General features: G+C 36.3%; 1 protein-coding gene across 5 annotated transcripts in view; it reads right to left on the bottom strand.

Annotated features, from left to right (window-relative positions):
- POLK (DNA polymerase kappa) overlaps positions 1-23,735 on the bottom strand; it is a 48,364-nt gene that overhangs the window by 22,814 nt on the left and 1,815 nt on the right. For 3 of the 5 annotated variants that reach the window (XM_044916791.1, XM_044916792.1, XM_044916794.1), the window contains exons 2-5: positions 17,896-18,015; positions 7,571-7,723; positions 3,886-4,017; positions 355-508 (exon numbers count right to left, since the gene is read on the bottom strand). In XM_044916791.1, the coding sequence (XP_044772726.1) occupies positions 355-508; positions 3,886-4,017; positions 7,571-7,723; positions 17,896-18,015 (559 nt within the window). Of the gene's footprint in view, positions 1-354; positions 509-3,885; positions 4,052-4,246; positions 4,270-7,570; positions 7,724-17,895; positions 18,016-23,735 lie in introns of all 5 variants that reach the window. The other 2 variants (XM_044916790.1, XM_044916793.1) reach the window with 2 other exon arrangements.

The following is a 23,735-nucleotide window of genomic DNA, read 5'->3' as shown; positions in this document are numbered from 1 at the left end:
AATAGATAACCTCCTCAGATTCAACACAATCCAACCCTTTCTTATTAGATCTTCAGAAAAGAACCACTATGAAATTACTGTGTTCAGGGGCTCTGCACATTCTTAAACTCTAGAAATTTAACAATCTCATTTGGTTTAAAAATGATTTAAACCAATCTCTTTGGTTTAAAAGTTACAAATTTAACTTAGAAATTCCACTGGTATACTTTAAGTTTCTGATTTCTCATTTTTAATACTTTTTCATAATAAAGGTATATCTAGTTCTACCATCTATGCATGCTAATAAGTTAATTGAGTTAATTCAAAGGGCTTTTTGTTTGTTTTTTAGTTTGATCATTCTAATAAATTGCTTACCACTTTCTAGAGAGTTCCCTGTTTTGATGAAATACTTCCTTTTGTCCTCAGGCCAATTTTGTCTTTCCTGTAAGTGCTTTGTTATATTCAAGTAGGCTTCATCAAGGCTCATGGCCATAAAATTGGGATCATAATCAGCAAGTATTTCCTTAACCTTCAAAAGGAACAAAATGGTTTAAATTTTGCTGCCATAGCAAACCTGTAATATAACAGCAGATAAGAAACATTAATATTCTTACTTTGCAACTATAGTAAAAATCCTGCAATCAATAGCTCATGGATTTAGGGAATAAATAATTTATTGCCTAGCACAAGTTTGTCCAAATTCTCTTTTGCATTAAAATAGATCATGAAGGGGCGCCTGGGTGGCTCAGTCGGTTAAGCGTCTGCCTTCGGCTCAGGTCATGATCCCCGGGTCCTGGGATCGAGTCCTGCGTCAGGCTCCCTGCTCTGTGGGGAGCCTGCTTCTCCCTCTCCTCCCCACTTGTGCTCTCTCTCACTATCTCTGTCTCTCTCTCCCAAATAAATAAAATCTAAAAAAAAAAAAATTTTTTTTTTAAATAGATCAGGAAGGCAGAAGACCATGAAAGAGCTTCATTTGATACAATCTCTATTCAGCCACCTTTATCTAGATATAATGAATGATTCAAATAAATCTCAGACATCATTCTGGTTAAGTAACATAATTTTAAGTAACTGGTCAAAAGTAGAAGTGGGAACAATAGGATCCTGCTCCCCCTCACCTTTTTTGTTTATTTTAAAAAGGAGTAATCCTTTTTTTTTAAGTAGTCTCCACACCCAGTATGCAGCCCAAAGTAGTGCTTGAACTCACAACCCTAAGATCAAGACTTGAGCCAAAATCAAGAATTTGATGCTTAATCAACTGAGCCACCTAGGTGCCCCTAAAAGGAATAATCTTACATAAAAGTACTATGTTGCTTTAGAAAGTAGTTTTATTTTAATTAATTATAATATGCACATAAAACTCCACTCAAAACATACACTAATGCATGTATCCATTCAGGAAACAAAGCTCAATTATCGAGATTTGGAATGGAAAAGATGACAAAATCTATAGTGGAAGTCTGTGACTATATTAAATGATGGGAAAAGTCTGGAGCTGCATCTTGAAATAAATAGAGATCAGAATTTCCATATGATTCCAGAAATGCCATTTATGAAAAATAGTTTTATTACATGAAACTATAAATTTTTTTTTTAAAGATTTTATTTATTTATTTGAGAGAGAGAGAATGAGAGAGAGAGCACATGAGAGGGGGGAGGGTCAGAGGGAGAAGCAGACTCCCTGCCGAGCAGGGAGCCCGATGCGGGACTCGATCCAGGGACTCCAGGATCATGACCTGAGCCGAAGGCAGTCGCCCAACCAACTGAGCCACCCAGGCGCCCCGAAACTATAAATTTTTTTAACCACTGAAGTATTAACTGAAATTGGAGGAAATGTTTGCCAAAATAATATATACATATTTGTGAAAAACGTATTTGTTGAATTATGTTATCCTTCCATCTAGTATTTAAAATCTGTCTGCTGGGGCGCCTGGGTGGCTCAGTTGGTTAAGCGACTGCCTTCGGCTCAGGTCATGATCCTGGAGTCCCGGGATCGAGTCCCACATCGGGCTCCCTGCTCGGCAGGGGGTCTGCTTCTCCCTCTGCCCTCTTCCCTCTCGTGCTCTCTGTCTCTCATTCTCTCTCTCTCAAATAAATAAAATCTTTAAAAAAAAAAAATAAAAAATAAATAAATAAAATCTGTCTGCTGTATCATGAGGAAACCTTTTTTGAAGTTTTATAAAATAAAGCTTTTTAGCTTAATTTAATTATGAACAGCTGAGTCAAAGGTAATTTTAGAAAACGGTGATATAAAATTTGGCCAAGCTTTACTCAGACAGTACCTTAATTAGCTTTGTTCTTCTGGAAGAAACCAGTTTTATAATGTACTCAAATGGAATCTTTCTAGTGAAAATGAAACTCTGGAAAGTCGGGAGTTGGCAGCCAACTAAGATTATTCTGAATGGGAAGTACTCCCTAGAGACATGGAGTACTCACTAACTTCCTTTTCATAGGATACTGCTTGAAGAACAAAAATAGACATGTTCCAGTAAAATTCAAGCACTTAGGTTTCCAACAGTTAAAGCTGTTCCATTCTTTTGGATAAAATAAAAATGGCTTTCCTTAAACTTTTAAACCAAGTCATACATACTAATATACTTAGAGTCAGTGAATTTGTGCTGTAGTTCGTTCACACATAAGAACCCATTTGCTATCTGCAAATAAACTAGTTACATCCTGCTCAAATTTGAGAAAGATTTCTCCAATTTCTGTAAGTAACTAGACAGAAGAGAACTAAAAACAATTTAGCTCTCATTAGCATATTATCATAAGTTTTACTGAGTTAAAGCAGGACTCAAAAAAATTCTTTCTTACAAGGTCTCTGAAAGATTTTCAAACTTATTGAAAGCCCGTAATATTTATGGTTAGCATTTTATGTCTTTCTCATCAGGAATATGGTAAAAAAAGACAAGCCGTAACCACACATGAACGTGCTTCCCCCTTCTCCACCACCTTTTCAGAGATAGGCAAAAAGCACTTGCTGCCACAGACTGTTATTGAAAGAATGAAAAACAGAATTTTTTTAAAAATTTGGGGTGGTGTACCATTCCAATTTGGGGAGGTTTCATTTCTAGAGTACATGAGGTAGAATACAAATAAGAGGAGCGAATATAAAGATCATCTACATGACTAAATGGTTGTGAGTGCTTAGGCCATAGTTTTTTAAGGGTTTCAATTCAGACAGCAGTCTTTAACACAATGCATTTTACTACAGTAGTCTGAAACTGATGTAGTATTCTAAAATTTTAATTTATGATTTAAGTTTTAGCACTAGCTAAACGATAGTCCAGTTATCAAAAATAGAGAAAATGGCAATTTTTCATATATGACAGTTCAGGCAATTTTGCTAAGTAATCAAATCTTTATATTTCAGAGATCCTTTTCAAAGCAAGATGATTCCCTTTTTTTCTTGATTATCAGTCTCTCGAACATTAAAGGCTCATAAGCATCTTCACTAGACTGTGGGGCAAGGAAAACAGTTAATCAAAATAAAGGAATTTCATTACTGTTTAAAAACATTTGATAAAAAATCTATTCACAAAAGAGGTTGAAATTAATGACATGAATAGATTATGTAAATTATAAATATAAGGTGATTCTAGAAAAAAATGTATATTGCACATTAAGAAAAAAACAGCTAAGGTTAATATAGATTATAATTTAGGCAATTCAAAGTTTTCCAGGTAGATAAGAGTTTCTAAACAGATGAAAAAATATGTGGAAGAGCAAAGATCTGGGAAATAGAAGGGTGTATTCTGTATACTCAGCTCAGTTATCAAAAGCGGTAGGAGGTAAGACTTAAAGGGATAAATGAAGGCTGAATTCTGATGTGCTAAGGCCATTTGGACTTGTAGGTGACAGGAAATCAGTGAAAGGCTGTAAGTAAGAGTACTTCATCAGACTTACCTCTGTACTCACAGCTCGGTATTTGTCAAAGTTTGGGGGCACAATAATAAGTTGTGGGCAGAGTCTTTTAGCAATAAATCCTGGCATGGCCGCGCGAACACCAAATCTCCTTGCATAATAATTCGAAGTAGACTGAAAGAAAACAGACCACAGGGCGCCTGGGTGGCTCAGTTGGTTAAGCGACTGCCTTCGGCTCAGGTCATGATCCTGGAGTCCCTGGATCGAGTCCCGCATCGGGCTCCCTGCTCGGCGGGGAGTCTGCTTCTCCCTCTGACCCTCCCCCCTCTCGTGTGCTCTCTCTCATTCTCTCTCTCAAATAAATAAATAAAATCTTTAAAAAAAAAAAAAAAAGAAAACAGACCACATGGGAAAAAATATACAAACCTAAATGGACATACCGATCAATGCATTCATAAGAAACACATTACTGATGGGCATTTTCAAGTCAAGGACATTTGTTTTATAGGCCACAGTCTCGAATCAAGCTTTTCCTTTATCCTATCATGGTATTGTGATAGCATGACCCTCTCTCTCACTACTGTCTCCATATTTATGTGATACCAGGTAATAAACAAGACTAATAAAAAAGTTCTCTTACATTTCCAGTAACTAAACTTCATTGGTTCTAAGGCATACCTGTAATATAGTATATATCAAAGTTTGGATGATAGTGGGTGATATTACATGAAAATAATAGTTATAAAGTAATGTTATAGTACAAATAGTATGGATGTTAAATGAAAGTAACAGTATAGAAAGTAACAGCATGGTATAATAGTATAGATTTGGAATTTGCAGTATTTGAGGTTTTGAAATTTTTCATTTAGAACAAAAGTCAAAGGTTCTATTATATAGTCAGCCAAATTAAATTTCAAAAAATGAAGTGATGAAAGCTTAAAAGAGCTTTTAAAATTACATTTTATTTCTTTTTTTTTTTTTAAAGATTTTATTTATTTATTTGAGACAGAGAGAATGAGAGAGAGAGAACACATGAGAGGGGATAGGGTCAGAGGACAAAGCAGGCTCCCTGCCGAGCAGGGAGCCCGATGCTGGACTCGATTCAGGGACTCCAGGATCATGACCTGAGCCGAAGGCAGTCGCTTAACCAACTGAGCCACCCAGGCGCCCTACATTTTATTTCTTAAGGCTTGAGTATCCTTTTTGGTGAAAACATTTTCAGTAGGAGATGGAACTAAAAATTTATGAAAGTAAGAAGGAGAACATTACTTTTAAATCCTGTTGATGATGATACCACAGTACCATTTATAAAAAAGTTTTTTTTATCACAAATGAAATCTCTAGTGAAAATTCAAAGAAATGTAAAACAGAATCTATCACATGAAGGGATTAGTTCATAATAGTATCAATTTGCCATAAGTGGCTTTCAAATGGCATTTAAAAAAATCTTGATAGTACTCAAAACTATGCTAATCGTTGATCAGTATTCTGGAAGAGAAAATGCAGATGGCATTAGAAAGACAAATCAGTGTTTTAAACATAAATAAGTCTAACGGAATGGATATGAAAGCTAGATCTGTAGTAAATCTGGAACAAAATTTATGATATGACTTCCTTTATCTTCTAGATTTGTGGTAGATTGTAAATCACAGCCACAATACTTTATAGTTCCCCCTATCCAAGGGTAGGTTCTAGTCCCTCATGCCAAGTGACTTGCACTATGACTTGTTTTGATTAGAAGAACGTGAGGGAGTGACATTATGTGAGTCTTGAAGCCTAGGCATTATGAAGTCTGTAACTTCAGCCTTTGCTTTCTTGGGGATCCAGCAACTATGTAAAGGTCTTGGGTTAAATTGCTAAATGATGATGTACCACGTGTAGGGGGGAAAGCTCAATGGCTGGAAGCCATTCCAGCCACCTTGGCTGAAAGGCCAAGTGTGTTAATAAAGCCATTTTGGATCCTTCAGCCCCAGCTAAATAACTGTAGCCAACCCCAGGTAGAGTAAAGTTATCCCCATTGTACTCTGCTCAAATTACAGAATCATGAGCAAATAAATGGTTAATCACTAAGTACTTAAAGGGGTTTGTTATGCAGCAATAAATAACTGCTAAGGGTCGGGTGCCTGGGTGGCTCAGTCGTTAAGCGTCTGCCTTCGGCTCAGGTCATGATCCCAGAGTCCTGGGATCGAGTCCCACATCGAGTCCCACATCGGGCTCCCTCCTCGGGGGGAAGCCTGCTTCTCCCTCTCCCCCTCCCGCTGCTTGTGTTCCTGCTCTCGCTATCTCTGTCTCTGTCAAATAAATAAATAAAATCTTTAAAAAAAAAAAAAATAACTGCTAAGGGTCTATGTTCCAACTATGAGTGCTAACTTAGAACATTCTGAAGATCTGTCAAATTATTCAAAAAAGAATTCTAACTGTAATAGACTGAAATAATCAAACATGCACCATCACTACCATTAATTTGTAAAAACACTTTTATGAATTTAACAGAACAAAAGCAATTATACTTCAAATCTCATTAGAAATGAAGTCTATTAGTTGAGCATACAAAAGGAGTAATCTTTGTTTAAATATGGCAAATAATCATTTTGAATTTGGAAATAATTTTTAGGAGGATATAATTCATAGGAAGGAAAATATTTTGCAGATCTAGCAGTGGGTTTAGCTTTAAAATATATATACATATGCACACATAGATAATTTCATATAAATATATGGTGATATATATTCTTAATAAAATTAAATACATTTTTTTCAAATATCAGCTGATGATTTGTAGGAAAGGGGAGTAGTCATTCGGTAAACATTGTTTTGGAACCTGGATTGTTAGTTGCCTGCATACTTATGGGAGCAGAGAAGATAAACAAAAAGATTATAATAAAATAGTAACTCAGTAGGAATTAGGTTTATAGCTATCTAAAGCATTTGAAGGAGTTAGGAACAGGGAAGAACTCTCCTTGTTTCTCTTACATGTTTTTTAATACCAAAATCCATCTATTCCAGGGGCCATTATTAATTCCCCACATATTTTTAGCCACATATAGCAATCCTGGTCATCTTTACCTTCTATGGTTAGGATGGTGATAAGGTAGAGCAACATGGTAATCAGAAAAGCAAAGGTTCCAAGTCATGAGAAAAACTAATTACAGTAGTAGTATAATAAAATATATTACCCTAGACCTAAGGTTGGCAAACCTTTTCTGTAAAGGTCCAGGCAGTAGTCACTTTGGGCTTTGCAGATCATATGGTCTCTCTGCAGCTACTCAACTCTGCTCTTTTAATACAACAACAAATGAATGGGTGTGACTGTTCCAATAAAATTTTATTTACAAAAAAAGACTAGATTTGGCCTGCTTGCAAACCTGCTCTGGAGTAACACTGCCTTTTCTTTCTTCTCCAATTCCCTTTTACTGGAACAGTAACTTAAGAAAAATACAGCTTGCAACAGAAAGATACAATGCCACTCTACCATTCACCAGATTTGTAACTTTAGGGAAGTTTTTAAACACCTCTCTGAGTTTGTCTTTTGTCTGTCAAATGGAAATAAAAATTTGTACCGCAAGAGATGTTGAAAGGATTCAGTAATTGAACACATATAAAGCACACAGGAAAATGCCCAGCAAACTGGCAGAGCTTACTAAAGGCTTCTCCCTTCATGAACCAGTAAGGCTTATTCGAATATGTTATGAAATTTCCTTTTTGTCTTTGATCTTTACCTACTTACCAACATAGTCATTGATCCTACAGCAATAGGTTTATCCTTCAATTCTGGACTGTCCCTCATTTCTACAGCCGCATAGAAAGCATCCATGTCAATGTGCACTATAGTATTGTTCAGATCCCGGCTCTGTTCTAATTCCATTGCAAATCTGTCAACCTTAATTTTTAAAAAGTTAACATATTTTGAGTCAACATGGTATTGAAATGGCACCAGTCATCACATTAATCTCACTTTTAGTAGGTATCTCTCTCTGCCTGTCCATCCACCCCACCTATCTATATATACTTGATTGTTATTTATTAAGGCTGGTAATTGCTTCTATTTTCATGAAGACAGGCAGTTAAATCTCAAATATCATGCCCTACCAACACTTTAATCTTCAATAACTACAACCACATGATAAATAATAAATATTTACTGAATAAATGAACTATTCCAACTGATTGTATCAAATGATTCTTCTGCTTTATAAATCTGAAGACCAACTTATTGTAAAAAAAAAGCTTCAGGTTAGGTAAAATAAACATCTCTCATTTGACTCATAACATTAATGTCTTAAGACAGAAAAAAAGGAAATGTACAATGAACGATTATATACTTCTTTGGCATATTATGTTTATGCTGAATAGTATTGTACAAGTGAATATACCAACCATAATGTAAACATTCCCTCTGTAGAAATGCCTTTATAAAGCTAAAATTTGGTAACTGTTAGTCAATACAAATCAAAATTGAAAATATAAGCTATAATTTATTCTGTCATGAAACTTCAATATGTATGTCAAATATAACAGTGAAGAACCTTAATCTTTAAAGCACTTTTTATTTCTCTAGTGAGAAAGCATTGGATTGATAAGAAAGAAGAAAGGGAAATGAAAGGAAGTAAAAATAACCAAAGTAGGGCAGTAAGAAAAGGGTTTATGTAACACATTTCCAAGTGTTCCTTTTTTGTGGCCTCTACTATAGAGGCTGAAGAAGCTAAATATGCTTCCCAGCTTTCCCTGCAGCCAAGGGTGGCTGGCTGTGTGACCATTTTGATCTATGATCTCTTTGAATATATTGGAATACAGAAAGAGCATGAAGAGTGGCTGGCACATGGTACAAGTTTAATGAATGTAATCTATGACTAAAGGATCAATGGATAGCTGCACAGCAAAACAATCAAAAACTGAGGGGAAGGGGCGCCTGGTTGGCTCAGTCGTTAAGCGTCTGCCTTCGGCTCAGGTCATGATCCCAGGGTCCTGGGATCGAGCCCCACATCGGGCTCCCTGCTCCGCGGGAAGCCTGCTTCTCCCTCTCCCACTCCCCCTGCTTATGTTCCCTCTCTCGCTGTGTCTCTCTCTGTCAAATAAATAAATAAAATCTTTAAAAAAAAAAAAAGAAAAAACTGAGGGGAAAAGAGCCAGATATAAGCAAGCGAGCTGGGTGAGCTCTGGAATGAAAGCAATTTCTATCATGTGGCGATCCCTATAGCAGGTTTTTTCAAAAGTGGAAAGTTACAGGGGTATAATTTGCCTTTTTCTCCTTGTTGGACTTCAACCTTGCTTCCATTCTGCAAAATTTTTTTTTCATGGCCTTCCTTCTAAGCATTATAGTGACACTAGCTTCCCACTAGCTGCAGGTTAAGCCTACAACTTCTCTTTTAGAAATAATCACCCTGATAGGGCGCCTGGGTGGCTCAGTTGGTTAAGCGACTGCCTTCGGCTCAGGTCATGATCCCGGAGTCCTGGGATCGAGCCCCACATCAGGCTCCCCCTTCTCTTTAAAAAAATCTTAAAAATAAAATAAAATCTTTAAAAAAAAAAAAAAAGAAATAATCACCCTGACTTCACCAAGACAAAAAGCTTTTGCACAGCAAAGGAAACAGTCAACAAAACCAAAAGACAACCTACAGAATGGGAGAAGATATTTGCAAATGACATATCAGATAAAGGGCTAGTATCCAAAATCTACAAAGAACTTATCAAACTCAACACCACAAGAACAAAGAATCCAATCAAGAAATGGGCAGAAGACATGAACAGACATTTTTCCAAAGAAGACATCCAAATGGCCAACAGACACATGAAAAAGTGCTCAACATCGCTCGGCATCAGGGAAATCCAAATCAAAACCTCAATGAGATATCACCTCACACCAATCAGAATGGCTAAAATTAACAAGTCAGGAAATGACAGATGCTGGCGAGGATGCAGAGAAAGGGGAACCTTCCTACACTGTTGGTAGGAATGCAAGCTGGTGCAGCCACTCTGGAAAACAGTATGGAGGTTCCTCAAAAAGTTGAAAATAGATCTACCCTGTGACCCAGCAATTGCACTACTGGGTATTTACCCCAAAGATACAAATGTAGTGATCCAAAGGGGTACGTGCACCCCAATGTTTCTATAGCAGCAATGTCCACAATAACCAAACTATGGAAAGAGCCTAGATGTCCATCAACAGATGAATGGATAAAGAAGAGGTGGTATATATATACAATGGAATATCATGCAGCCATAAAAAAAAACCACAACAGAATCTTGCCATTTGCAACGACGTGGATGGAACTAGAGGGTATTATGCTAAGCAAAATAACTCAATCAGAGAAAGACATGTATCATATGATCTCACTGATATAAGGAATTCTTAATCTCAGGAAACTAACTGAGGGTTGCTGGAGTGGTGGGGGGTGGGAGGGATGGGGTGCCTGGGTGATAGACATTGGGGAGGGTATGTGCTATGGTGAGCATTGTGAATTATGTAAGACTGATGAATCACAGACCTGTACCTCTGAAACAAATAATACATTATATGTTAAAAAAAAAAAGAAGAAGAAAGTATGAAGGGAAAAATGAAGGGGGGGAAATCGGAAGGGGAGAGGAACCATGAGAGACGATGGACTCTGAGAAACAAACTGAGGGTTCTAGAGGGGAGGGGGGGTGGGGGAATGGGTTAGCCTGGTGATGGGTATTAAAGAGGGCACATATTGAATGGAGCACTGGGTGTTATACGCAAACAATGAATCATGGAACACTACATCAAAAACTAATGATGTAATGTATGGTGATTAACATAACATAATAAAATTAAAAAAAAAAAAAAAGAAAAAGAAATAATCACCCTGAATCCTAGTTGTCTCCAGTAGCCACAGTGAGCCTCTATAGGGTCTGCTCCTGTTTGGCTGCAACTCATTGAATGAACTGGGGTGCGCTGTGCCTTCTTCAGGCTGTTCCTCTGTCTAGAATGCCCTTCCGAGTTCTGTCATAAAGCCTTGAAGGGTCAGCTCAGATATCTCTCTGTAGCTTAATTAGATCTCTGTCCTTCATGCCACAGAATTCAGTGTTCCCTTAGTTGTTTTCCTGCTGTTACTATGCACTTACTGTATTAGATACCAAATTATGAGTTCCACCAGGAAAAGGACCTTATTTGCCTTCAAATACTTTCCTATCAGACAGAAGGAGGTGAGCCTCGTAGCATATATATATATATATATATATTTCTGCTTAAAAAAGAGAAGGTAGTATGTGTAGAAAAATTTTGGAGAAGGCTGATCTCATGCAGTGAGACACCACACCTAATAAATGGAACTTTTCAACATTACTCCAATCTATCATCCAGATTTAAATCAATTACTTCTTCCAGTACCTCAACTGTAAATTAGAGAAGAGCATCCTGACGTTAAAAAGAAAAAAAAGATGTAAACAAATCATGGAGACTAATGAAAATAAGGGTGGATTAAAAACTACTATATGTTAATCCAGAAAATATACCTAAGATACGAGTCGACTGAGAATAAGGGAGCATTTGAAGTATCTTAACCCAGAAATACTGGAATGGAAAAAGATAATAAATATAAAGCAAACCAAATGGAAAAAAGTTCTCCTTAGCCTCATACAATAATTCTATGACAGTTTCTTCAGCAATCTATTATCTTTTCTGTGCCCAAAGCACAAGTGCAGTTGCCAAAAGGAAACCTCCCCACTGAGTGACTCACACATTCCATTTTCCTCTACTCTCATTAGTCACCCTCTCTAAACATTTTTTTCTCTGCATCTACCAAATGCACACCACCCTGCTTTTTTCAAATTTCTTCTACTGAAATCTTCATTCATGTTTTCCTTTCTTCCATTTTTCCTTCCAAATGACTCCCAAGTTCTGATCTGAGCCTCTAACATGTATGTATGTTATCCCTTTTGCCACCGTTAAGAACCATGGTTAAGAATAAGAGCTTCTTACATACAAATGGCTAACAGACACATGAAAAAATGTTCATCATTATTAGCCATCAGGGAAATCCAAATCAAAGCCACACTGAGATACCACCTTACACCAGTTAGAATGGCAAAAATGGACAGGGAAGAAACAACAAATGTTGGAGAGGTTGTGGAGAAAGGAGAACCCTCTTACACTGTTGGTGGGAATGCAAGCTGGTGCAGCCACTTTGGAAAACAGTGTGGAGGTTCCTCAAAAATTTAAAAATAGAGCTACCCTATGACCCAGCAATTGCACTACTGGGTATTTATCCCAAAGACACAGATGTAGTGAAAAGAAGGGCCATATGCACCCCAATGTTCATAGCAGCAATGTCCGCAATAGCCAAACTGTGGAAAGAGCCGAGATGCCCTTCAATAGATGAATGGATAAAGAAGATGTGGTCCATATATACAGTGGAATATTACTCAGCCATCAGAAAAGATGAATACCCCACTTTTACATCAACATGGATGGGACTGGAGGAGATTATGCTAAGTGAAATAAGTCAAGCAGAGAAAGTCAATTATCATATGGTTTCACTTATTTGTGGAACATAAGGAATAACATGGAGGACATTAGGAGAAGGAAGGGAAAAATGAAGGGAGGGAAATCGGAGGGAGAGATGAACCATGAGAGACTATGGACCTGAGAAACAAACAGGGTTTTAGAGAGGAGGGGGGAGGGGGGATTGGTTAGCCCGGTGATGGGTATTAAGGAGGGCACGTACTGCATGGAGCACTGGGTGTTATACGAAAACAATGGATCGTGGATCACTACATCAAAAACTAATGATGTATTGTATGGTGACTAACATAACATAATAAAATTAAAAAAAAAAAAAGAATAAGAGCTTCTTGTGGGTTTCAGCTCCACCACTTATTAGTTACATGATAATGGGCAAGTTAACCCTCATTCTTATTTTATTTGTAAACTGGGACTAAACCAACCCCCAAAGGTTTAAAGAATTAAAAGAGGTACTCGTGTAATGTACTTATCCAGGGATATGGAAAGTGCTTAATGATATAACCTATAATTTTAGAAATAAAAGTGACATTTATTGAGTATATCATATGTGTTATATAACATGCTAAGTACTTCTTATGTTAACTCATTTAATGGTCAAAATAATTCTGAGATGATAATTATTCTCATTTTAGAGAGGAGAAAACTAAACCTCAGTAAGATGCAGTAATCTGCCCTAAGTCACACAGCTGGAAAATGTTAGCAGTAGACCTGTAAATCAAGTTACTCCAAAGGCTGTACTCTTTCCATTATTTTATGATGTTTCCCTAAAATGGATCTTAAAATGTCTTTAACACTGAAATAACTTCAAACCAAGCTCCAATAGTGTTTTATATCAATATTATGTTTTATTTGCATTAAAAAAAATCCTTTTTTGATTACGTTCAGGAGACTATTTCAGAAATATTGTTTTTCATTTTCTTAACTTATAATTACCCTAAAAATTGTTCAGGAAAACTAAGTTCATAAAGCAATTGTTAAAATAGTCAAAATGCACTGATTTGCTGTGTAGTTGCCATTTAATACAACATGAATGGTTGTCTATTCAATTTATGAATCCATGTTACAACAAGATGTTTAGGCAGCTACAAAAATGATTGCATCTTTAACAAGTCTAATGAGGGTAGGACGGAGAGGAGAACACTTAGATTCTGAATAAACTGTGGGAGTTCCGATGTTTATAGCAGCAATGTCCACAATAGCCAAACTGTGGAAAGAGCCAAGATGTCCATCAACAGATGAATGGATAAAGAAGATGTGGTATATATACACAATGGAATATCATGCAGCCATCAAAAGGAATGAGATCTTGTCCTTTTCAACGACGTGGATGGAACTGGAGGATATTATGTTGAGCGAAATAAGTCAAACAGAGAAAGACATGTATCATATGATCTCACTGATATGAGGAATTCTTAATCGCAGGAAACAAAATGAGGGTTGCTGGAGTGGGGGGTGGGGTGGGAGGGATGGGGTGACTGGGTGATAGACACTGGGGAGGGTATGTGCTCTGGTAAGTGCTGTGAATTGTGCAAGACTGTTGAATCTCAGATCTGTACCTCTGAAACAAATAATGCAATATATGTTAAGGAAAAAAAAAAGAAGAAGAAGAAGAAGGTAGCAGGAGGGGAAGAATGAAGCGGGGGAAATCGGAGGGGTAGACGAACCATGAGAGACGATGGGCTCTGAAAAACAAACAGGGTTCTAGAGGGGAGGGGGGTGGGAGGATGGGTTAGCCTGGTGGTGGGTATTGAGGAGGGCACATTCTGCATGGAGCACTGGGTGTTATGCACAAACAATGAATCATGGAACACTTCATCTAAAACTAATGATGTAATGTATGGGGATTAACATAAGAATAAAAAAAAAAAAAACTGTGGGAGTTCATGCCAACAGAGGTCAGTTACCACAGCTTGATTAGCAATAATAGTTCCTACGACCGTAGTACACATAATAAAATCTATTATTTGGAAATTGTATGACTCTAGAATAGAAATGCATTTCCCATGAAAACCTCTCTCTCAGATCTTTAGATTCCTTAGGATTTCCTTAATCTCCTCCCATTTATACAATTTCTTTTAAAGGAAGTTCAACAAATGAAACAATTTAACAATTAACATAAAACATATTTCCTGCCACTTCCCTTGCAAAAGATGTCAGTCTCCCAAGAAATGGTCAACTAAAACTGTAACAAAATGTGAAGCTCTGTTATACAATATAAAGTATTTTCTAATCCTTCAAATTATTAGCATATTTAAGGATATGAGCTTTAAAAAGAGCAAACAGCAAAAAGTTATTTTATTGCATGATTCATATGCATTTTATCTTTAAAATTTTATTAGAGATATTTGTATAGATCAATAAAACTTGCCAGAAAGAAGTTCTGAAAATAAATTGCCAAGGATTAATATCATTTTAAAAACAATGTTATTATGGACAGAATGGAATTTTAACTTGTTGAAAGGATGCTCAAATTTATTTGAAAGAAACAACGTATGAGAAAAAAATTTTAAAGAATAGTAGCAAGGGAGGATATTAAAGTGTTATTGTCATTGAATAACTAAAAGTGCATGGTACTGATACAGGAAAAGATTCAATTGAGTAAGAGAGAATCCAGAAACAAATCAATGAGTACAATGAGAACTTAGTATATGGAAGTGCCTCATTCAGTTCAGTGGAGAAAGGACTCATGATTCAATAAATGGTGTTGGGACAAATGAATCACCATTTAGAAAGAATAATACTATTAGCAAAAACATAACACTCACCATTTAAGAAAAAAATACTTAACATCTTACATTAAAACAAATTCCAGGAGCGCCTGGGTGGCTCCGTCAGTTAAGCCTCCGACTCTTAATTTCGGTTCAGGTCATGATCTCAGGGGCATGAGATAGAGCCCCATGTGTCAGGCTCTGCACTAGGCAGGGAGCCTGCTTAAGATTCTCTCTCTCTTTCCCCGTCTATCCTTCCCCCCTCCCCACTCCCTCTCTCTCCCTCTAAAACAAAAACAAAAACAAATTCCAAATGGACTAAAGATAAACAAAATCTATAAAAATACTAAAAGAACATATAGGCTTGGTCGTAAGGAATAACTTTCTATGCTTTCAATACAAAAGCCAAGAAAAAAATGTTTTTCAATACTGCTGTTTTTGATTACATAAACATTTAAAACTGTATAGAAAAAAAAAAACCCTGCATGATTAAAAGACAAACAACATACTGGGAAAATATTTACAACAAATGGCAGAGGACAAAAATGTTTAACTTATGATAAGATGTATTAATCAAGAGAAAAACATATAAACTCCTCTAGAAATGTAGGCAGAGGATACTGTTTTGGACTGCTAGTTGAACCCCCAAATCCATTCTCTCTTCCTTTCATAGTAATAGATTTTTATCTGGGCATATGGCCACCCAGCTGGAAAATACTCTGTACAGCTTCTCCTGCAGTTAGGTGTGGCCATGAAACTTACATTCTTGTCAAAAGAATGTGAGCTGATGTAATATGAGCAACTTCTCTTTTACTTGTTGAATAGCAAATTACTCACCTTTCATTTTTTTTTTCCCTCATTCTTTCTTCCTTACTGGGGGCTGAAATACAGACTAGAGATAATCCCATTTTGTCAGTCCAGGTAAGGATAACACTTAGGGGATGATAGAACAACCCGATGTAGAACCGATGTCCCTAAATTACTATGTGAGCAGAACCACCCAATCAGTTGGGACTACTTACTATTATATGAGAAAGAAATAAACTCTTATCTGATTTGAACCATTGTATTTTGGGGTCTCTTGTGCCAGCTACTTAGCCTATATACTAATAGAATAAAAAAGGAAGGAAATGTCCATAGGAATGAAATATTAACAGCTAATATGAGAGAACATATTCTTTCCGTCTTATTATCTAAGAAGGACAAATTAAAATAACCATGAAATAATATTTGGACATTACCAGCAAAAGCTAAAAGACTGATAAAATTAATAAAATCTAGTTTTAAACAAGTATGTGAGGAAACTAGCACTCTTATGTTGAAAATGTAAAACTGTACCATGTTTGGTGAAAATAACAGGACAAGAGTGCAAACATATATAGATAAGAATGATCATCACAAGGTTATATATAAAACAAAAAACTGAAACCCTGGTGGGATAAGGTAAATAAATTCTGGTATCTCCATATAGTAGAACACTCTGAAGCACTAAAAATGCAAATGATCTTTTGCCATGATAGCAGACCACTTAACACATAAGATAAAAAATTAGCTTGTGCTCTAGGAAAGCATATACGAAAAAAATGACACAGTATAGTTTGATAAAGAAGAATAAATTTATCATTTCTGAACTCTATCATGAGAAGAATTTTGTAGCATAGAAGATTAACATAATTTTATCATTATTAATGGCCTAAAGTGCTTTGTTAAATTGAATCAGATTTTGATAGAGGGTAAAAACTGTCTTTAAAATTAGTAAACTTTATACCATGTAATATTACGTGACAGATACAATTAGAAAGGAAGTCTATTGTGAGAGTAATATACATATAATTAGGAGTTTATTGTTAATTATGATTGGAAATAAACAACATATAATGGAAAATAATAAAAGTAAACTTTATAAAAAATAAAATTAAAAAAATAAAAGTAAACTTTATAAAAAATAAAATTAAAAAGATAAAAGTAAACTTCAGTTTTACTAGCAGAAGCTTGACTACTTTGAGTTATTGATCTATGAGAACTATGAGAACACAATGCCCTGCAGCTTTGCTCTACTCAAACCTTCCTCCTGAAATAGTTTTAAATACTGGAGCAGGGCGCCTGGGTGGCTCAGTTAGTTAAGCGACTGCCTTCGGCTCAGGTCATGATCCTGGAGTCCCGGGATCGAGTCCCGCATCGGGCTCCCTGCTCGGCGGGGAGTCTGCTTCTCCCTCTGACCTTCCCCCCTCTCATGTGCTCTCTCTCTCTCAAATAAATGAATAAATAAAATCTTTAAAAAAAAATAAAATAAAATAAAAAAATAAATAAATAAATACTGGAGCAAACTCTTGAGTATTTATTCCCCAAAGATGGTGGAGAAGCCAAAAGCCTCCAGTCTGGTGTTTTATCTTAAAAATTCATGCACATTTGGCATTCTACCCTAGTTTTAGTACAACACAATCATGTGTTAAAGTTCTAATTTAATTACTTAGCATGTTCCCCCAAATCATTTTTGTAAAATCAGCATTGAAGAAAACATTTATCTTGTGGCCTTTTTCTAGCTACAAAATATGTATAGAATAAAAAGAACATAAGCTTTGGATTAAATCCTAGCTCTGAAGCTAGGCAAGTTATTTACCCTAACTAGGGCTCCATTTATTCTTCTGTATAATGGAGGTGACAATGCCTAGGTATGGGGTCTTGATGTAAAAGAATAGAGTAATATTTAATAAAGTATGCACCTCTGTCAAATTTTATTCCTTACAATATAATGAACATTTACATATTACCTTGTTTTCAGTTATGACTTGACCATGATGCATTTTAACTACCAATTACTATTCTACCAGCTTCCACTTTATTTAACAATTAAATTAATACCTGTAATTGTGCTTTCCTTAGCTGTTGGCTGGTAATTTGAGCTTTTTGTTGCATCATATTTTCAATTCGTTGGTTGACTTGCTTTTCTTTCTTGAGCTCATTTCCATAAAATCTGGATCCCTATGTAAGAAAACAAACAAAGCACAAGAAAAGTGTCAGAAGGAAAGCATCAGTAGTATAACCATGGTGGCTAATGGTATAGACTAGAAACAGAATAACTGAATTCAAAACTTAGCTCCACTACTTACTATCTGGGAACCCTAAAACTACTCAATTTTTCTATGTCTCAATTTCCTCGCCTGTAAAATGAATTTATAGTTACCTAGAATTTTTGAGGCAGTATTTACACAGTACAAACTCTTTGAGATGAGTACAGATATGTTACTTAGAAAATAACAATGTGTCCTAGACAGGATCCACGGGGCATATCCGAGGCCTTAGTCATTTGGGTCATCGGTTATCTCCTTCACTTTTACTTAAAAAGCACTTAAGGGGCACCTGGGTGGCTTAGTCAGTTAAGCACCTGACTCTTGATTTTGGCTCAGGTCATGATATCAGGGTTGTGAAATTGAGCCCTGTGTCGGGTTCCATGCTGGGCATTGAGCCTGCTTAAGACTCTCTCCCCCACCCCACCTTTTCTAAAAAAATAATAAAAAATAAAAAAATAAAGTATTTTAAAAATTTTAATGTTAGCCATTAAAGAAAATGTAGAAAATCACTTTTAGAAAATTACCTATCATCCCATCACTAAACATAACATCTACATCTATCCACTCATCAGGTTGATGGAAATTTAGATTATGTTTACTTTATGGCTTTTATGAAAAATGCTGCAATGAACAGTTGTATATACATGTTTGCATGGACATATGTTTTCACTTTCCTGAGGTACCCAGGAGTGGAATCTCTGTGTCATATGCTAACTCCATGTTAAACCTTTTGAGGAACTGCCAGACTGTTTTCCAAAGTGGTTGAACCATTTTATAATCCCACCAGCAATGTATGAGGTTCCAATTTTTCCATATCCTTATCAGTATTTGTTATTGTCTATCTCATAGCCATTCTAGGCTATAATACTGTGAATGGCACCTCATTGTGGTTTTAATTTGCATTTCCCTGATGACTAATGATGTTGAACATCTTCTCATGTGCTTATGAGCTATTCTTATACCTTTAGTCCTATATTCTTATACCTTATGCCCATTTTTTATTAGGTTGTCTTATTAATAATTTGTAAGAATTCTCTGTATATTCTGGATGTAAATCCTTTATCAGATAAATATTTTGCAAATATTTTATACTAGTATGTTGCTTATCATTTTCTTTTTTAATTGTGTCTTTGAAGTGCAAAAGTTTTGAAATCTGATGAGGTCTGACTTGTCGACTTTTTCTTTTATTGATTGCGCTTCTGGTGTCGTACCTAATAAATGCTTGTCTAACCAAATGTCTCAAAGATTTTCTCCTATCTTCTAGAAGTTTTTACTGCATTAGCTCTTACATTTCACTCAATTTTGAGTTCAACTTGTGTATGGTATGAATTGAGGGTCTCAGTTCATCTTTTTAGCATGTGGATATCCAGTTGTCCCAGGATTATTTGCTGAACAGACTATTCTTCTGCCTTGGTACTTTTATCAAAAATCAATAAAGTATCAATACAAAGATTTACTTCTGGACTCTTAATTCTGCTCCATTGTTCAATATGTCTAACCTTATGACAGTACCACACTGTCTGGAGAACTATAGCTTTATAGTAAGTTCTAAAACAGGAAAGTCAAAGACCTCCATGTTTTTCCTTTTCAAAACTGTTTTGGCTATTTTATTTTATTTTATTTTTAAAGATTTTACTTATTTACATGAGAGAGAAAGAGAGGAAGGGAGAGAGCATAAGTAGGGAGAGCAGCTGAGGGAGAGGGAGAAGCAGGCTCCCCACTGAGCAGGGAGCCTGACGTGGGGCTTGATCCCAGGACCCCAGGACCATGACCCCAGCCGAAGGCAGACACCTAACCGACTGAGCCACCCGGGCACTCTGGTTTTGGTTATTTTAGATGTTTTTGCATCTCCACATAAATTTTAGGGTCTGTTAATCAATTTCTGCAGAAGAAAAAAAAAGCCTCTGTAATTTGGATGGGGAATTACATTGAATCTGCAGATCAATTTGGGGAGAACTATCCTTTTAACAATATTAAGTCTTCTCATTCTTGAACATGTCTTTCCATTTATTTTATTTTATTTTAAAGATTTTTACTTATTTGACACAGAGAGAGATACAGCGAGAGAGGGAACATAAGCAGGGGGAGTGGGAGAGGGAGAAGCAGACTTCCCGCAGAGCAGGGAGCCCGATGCAGGGCTCGATCCCAGGACCCTGAGATCATGACCTGAGCCAAAGGCAGACGCTTAACCGACTGAGCCACCCAGATGCCCCGTCTCTCCATTTTTTAAATCTTTACCTGCCCTCAATGAATTTTTGTAATTTTCATGGTAAAACTGTGGCATTCCTTTTGAAATTCCTTAAGAGTTTCTATATGTAACATCATGTTATTTGTGAAGAGATAGTTTTAGTTTTTCCTTTCCAATCCAAATGCCTTTTATTTCTTTTCATTGCCTGACTACACTAGAACTTTAGGACTATGTTGCATAGAAGACATGAGAGAAGGGATCCTTGCCTTGTCCCTGATTTTAGGAGAAAAGTGCATTCCTGGAATAAATCCCACTTGGTCATGGTATATAACCTTTCTTTTATATTGTTGGATTCAGTTTGCTAATGTTTCGTTGAGGACTTTTATATTCACAATGATCTATAATCTTCTGCTTGTCTGGCAACGATGTCAAGGTGATACAGATCTCATAGAATGAGTTTGTAAGGGTTACATCTTTCTTTATTGTCTGGAAGGGCTTGTGGCATACTGGTATTATTTCTTCTTTAAATGTCAAATAAAATTCACCACTGAAGGGATGCCTGGGTGGCTCAGTCAGTTAAGTGTCTGCCTTCGGCTCAGGTCGTGATCCCAGGGTCCTGGGATCAAGCCCTGCATTGGGCTCCCTGCTCAGCAGGGATCCTGCTTCTCCCTCTGCCTGCTCTCCCCTTGCTTGTGCTCTCTCCCTCTCTCTCTCTGACAAATAAATAAAAACTCTTAAAAAAAAAAAAATTCACCACTGAAGCCATTGTGACCTGGTTTTTTTTGCTGGGGGGGGGACGGGTACAGGGAAGATTTTTAATTACTAAATTATTTCCTTGTTAAAGATCTATTTAGATTTTCCATATTTTCTTGAGTCAGTTTTGGAAAAATTGTAAATTTCTTGAAATTTGTCCAAGTTATTGGGATTTGTTTTAAAATACTCCAATCTCTATCACCAAAATTCAGTAGGAAGGGTAACATAGATGAAACAATATTTACAAAAATGTTGGTAACTATTGATGGTGGGTGAGGATTACCCAGGAATTCACTTTAGTATTCTAATTTTGTGTATGCTTAAATTTTCTGATAAAACTTTTAAAGAAGTAAACTGCACTGCTGTAAAGCCGTAACAATTAGAAAATTTCAATTTAAAAAAGATATTTATGATGAACTTCCCATCCCCCCACACTAGAGAAATAATATATAAAATATATAAATATTTTAATATATTAATATATAAATATATGTAAGGCATATAAAATATAAATCATATATGTATACATATATTACATGATTCATACATGTCAATCAGATGATATGTATATATCGTTCTATGATTGATATATCTATACAGTTGAACCTTGAATATCATGGGTTTGAACTGCACAGGTCCACTTATACATGGAGTTTTTTCAATAAATATAGTACAGTGCTATAAATGTATTTTCTCTCCCTTAAGATTTCTTAATAATATTTTCTTTTTTCTAGCTTACTTTATTGTAATATATAATACACATAATATACAAATTTTGTGTTAACCAACTATTTATGTTACTGGTAAAGCTTCCAGTCAACAGTAGGCTATTAGCAGTTAATTTTGAAGGATTCAAAAGTTGTACATGGGTTTTCAACTGTGTGTGTATGTGGGGGGTGGGGTTCAGTGATCCTAATCCCCACATTGTTCAGTGGTTTATGTGGTAGAGCAAAGTTTTGAGCATATCTTAGATACTCTTGAAAAAGAACAAAATGCAAAAAAATAACTTGTCCTAGCTGTTATCAAGACTTATTATAAAGTACTATAATTAAGATCATGCCATAAAGATATAATAACAAATAATCCAGTGGAATAGAAGAAAGCACTGCAGATCAGTAAGAAAAGGATGAACTATTTAATAAGTGTTACTGGGACACAGAGAAGAGAGAGGAAAGATAGGGAAATCTAGGATGGCTTAAATATTCTATTTCTTAACCTGAAAACTAGGGGCATAGGTTTTATTCCTATTTTTAAGTTTTATGGTCAAAATTTCACAAAAGTCACAAACAGAGAAACAGAGCAGTACAATAAACAAATACATAAAACTATCACTGAGATTTAACAACAAACATTTTGCCTTATTTCCTTCATTGATTTTTTTAAAAAATTTTTTTAAGATTTTATTTATTTATTTGATAGAGAGAGACAGTGACAGAGATAGTGAGAGAGCACCCGCAGGAGGAGAGGCAAAGGGAGAGGGAGAAGCAGGCTCCCCGTGGAGTAGGGAGCAGGACGTGGGGCTCGATCCCAAAGTCCTGGGATCATGACCTGAGCCGAAGGCAGACGCTTAACTGACTGAGCCACCCAGGTGCCCCTTTCATTGATTTTTTTTTTAACTGAACTGTTTTAAAGTAAATTACAGATTTAATGACATTTAACTATTCCATACAGTATTTTATTATGCATCTTTAAAAATAAGGTCATTGTGGGGCACCTGGGTGGCTGTTGGTTAAGCATCCATCTCTTGATTACAGCCCAGGTCATAATCTCAGGGTCCTGAGATCGAGCCCCACGTGGGGCTCCAAGCCAGGTGTGGAGCCAGCTTAGAGATTCTCTCTCTTTCCCTTCTTTCTGCCCCTGCCCCTCCCCACTGTTCGCACTTGCTCTTTCTCTCCCCCCAAATTTTTTTTAATTTAAAAAAATAAAAATAAGGGGGCGCCTGGGTGCTCAGTCATTAAGCGTCTGCCTTCAGCTCAGGTCATGATCCCAGAGTCCTGGGATCGAGCCCCGCATCAGGCTCCCTGCTCTGCGGGAAGCCTGCTGCTCCCTCTCCCACTCCCCCTGCTTGAGTTCCCTCTCTCACTGTGTCTCTCTCTGTCAAATAAATAAATAAAATCTTAAAAAAAATAAATAAAAATAAAAATAAGGCCATTTTCCTACATAATCATAATAGCATTTTCACAGCTAATACAATTAACAATAATTCTTTCATACTATCTAGTACACTCTCCATATTCAAATTCCCTTAAATGTTCCAAAAATATTTGTTCAAACCAAGATCCAATCAGGGTCCATATATTTTGTTTGCTTATTTCATCTCAATTCTTTTCCTTTTAAAATGGTATCTCCATGTTAAACACTTAAAATATTATTTTTCGCTCAACTTTTTATTTTGGAATTTCCAAATTTTCTAACAGTTGGAAGAATAGTACAGTAAACATCCATATGTCCTCCCCTAGATTCCTGTTACGTTTAGTTTCTCCCACAACTCTCATGTATATGCACATACACACACTCCAACTCCTATATGTGCACTTGCACAAACATGCATACACACACACACACACACACGAACACACACAAATGCTCCTCTTCCTCTTTTTGGCTAAACCATTTAAGGGGCGCCTGGGTGGCTCAGTTGGTTAAGCGACTGCCTTCGGCTCAGGTCATGATCCTGGAGTCCCGGGATC

The sequence above is a fragment of the Neomonachus schauinslandi genome, chromosome 7 (genome assembly GCF_002201575.2).
Source record: "Neomonachus schauinslandi chromosome 7, ASM220157v2, whole genome shotgun sequence".
Lineage (NCBI taxonomy): Eukaryota > Metazoa > Chordata > Mammalia > Carnivora > Phocidae > Neomonachus > Neomonachus schauinslandi.
This window is presented reverse-complemented; position numbering and strand designations above follow the sequence as displayed.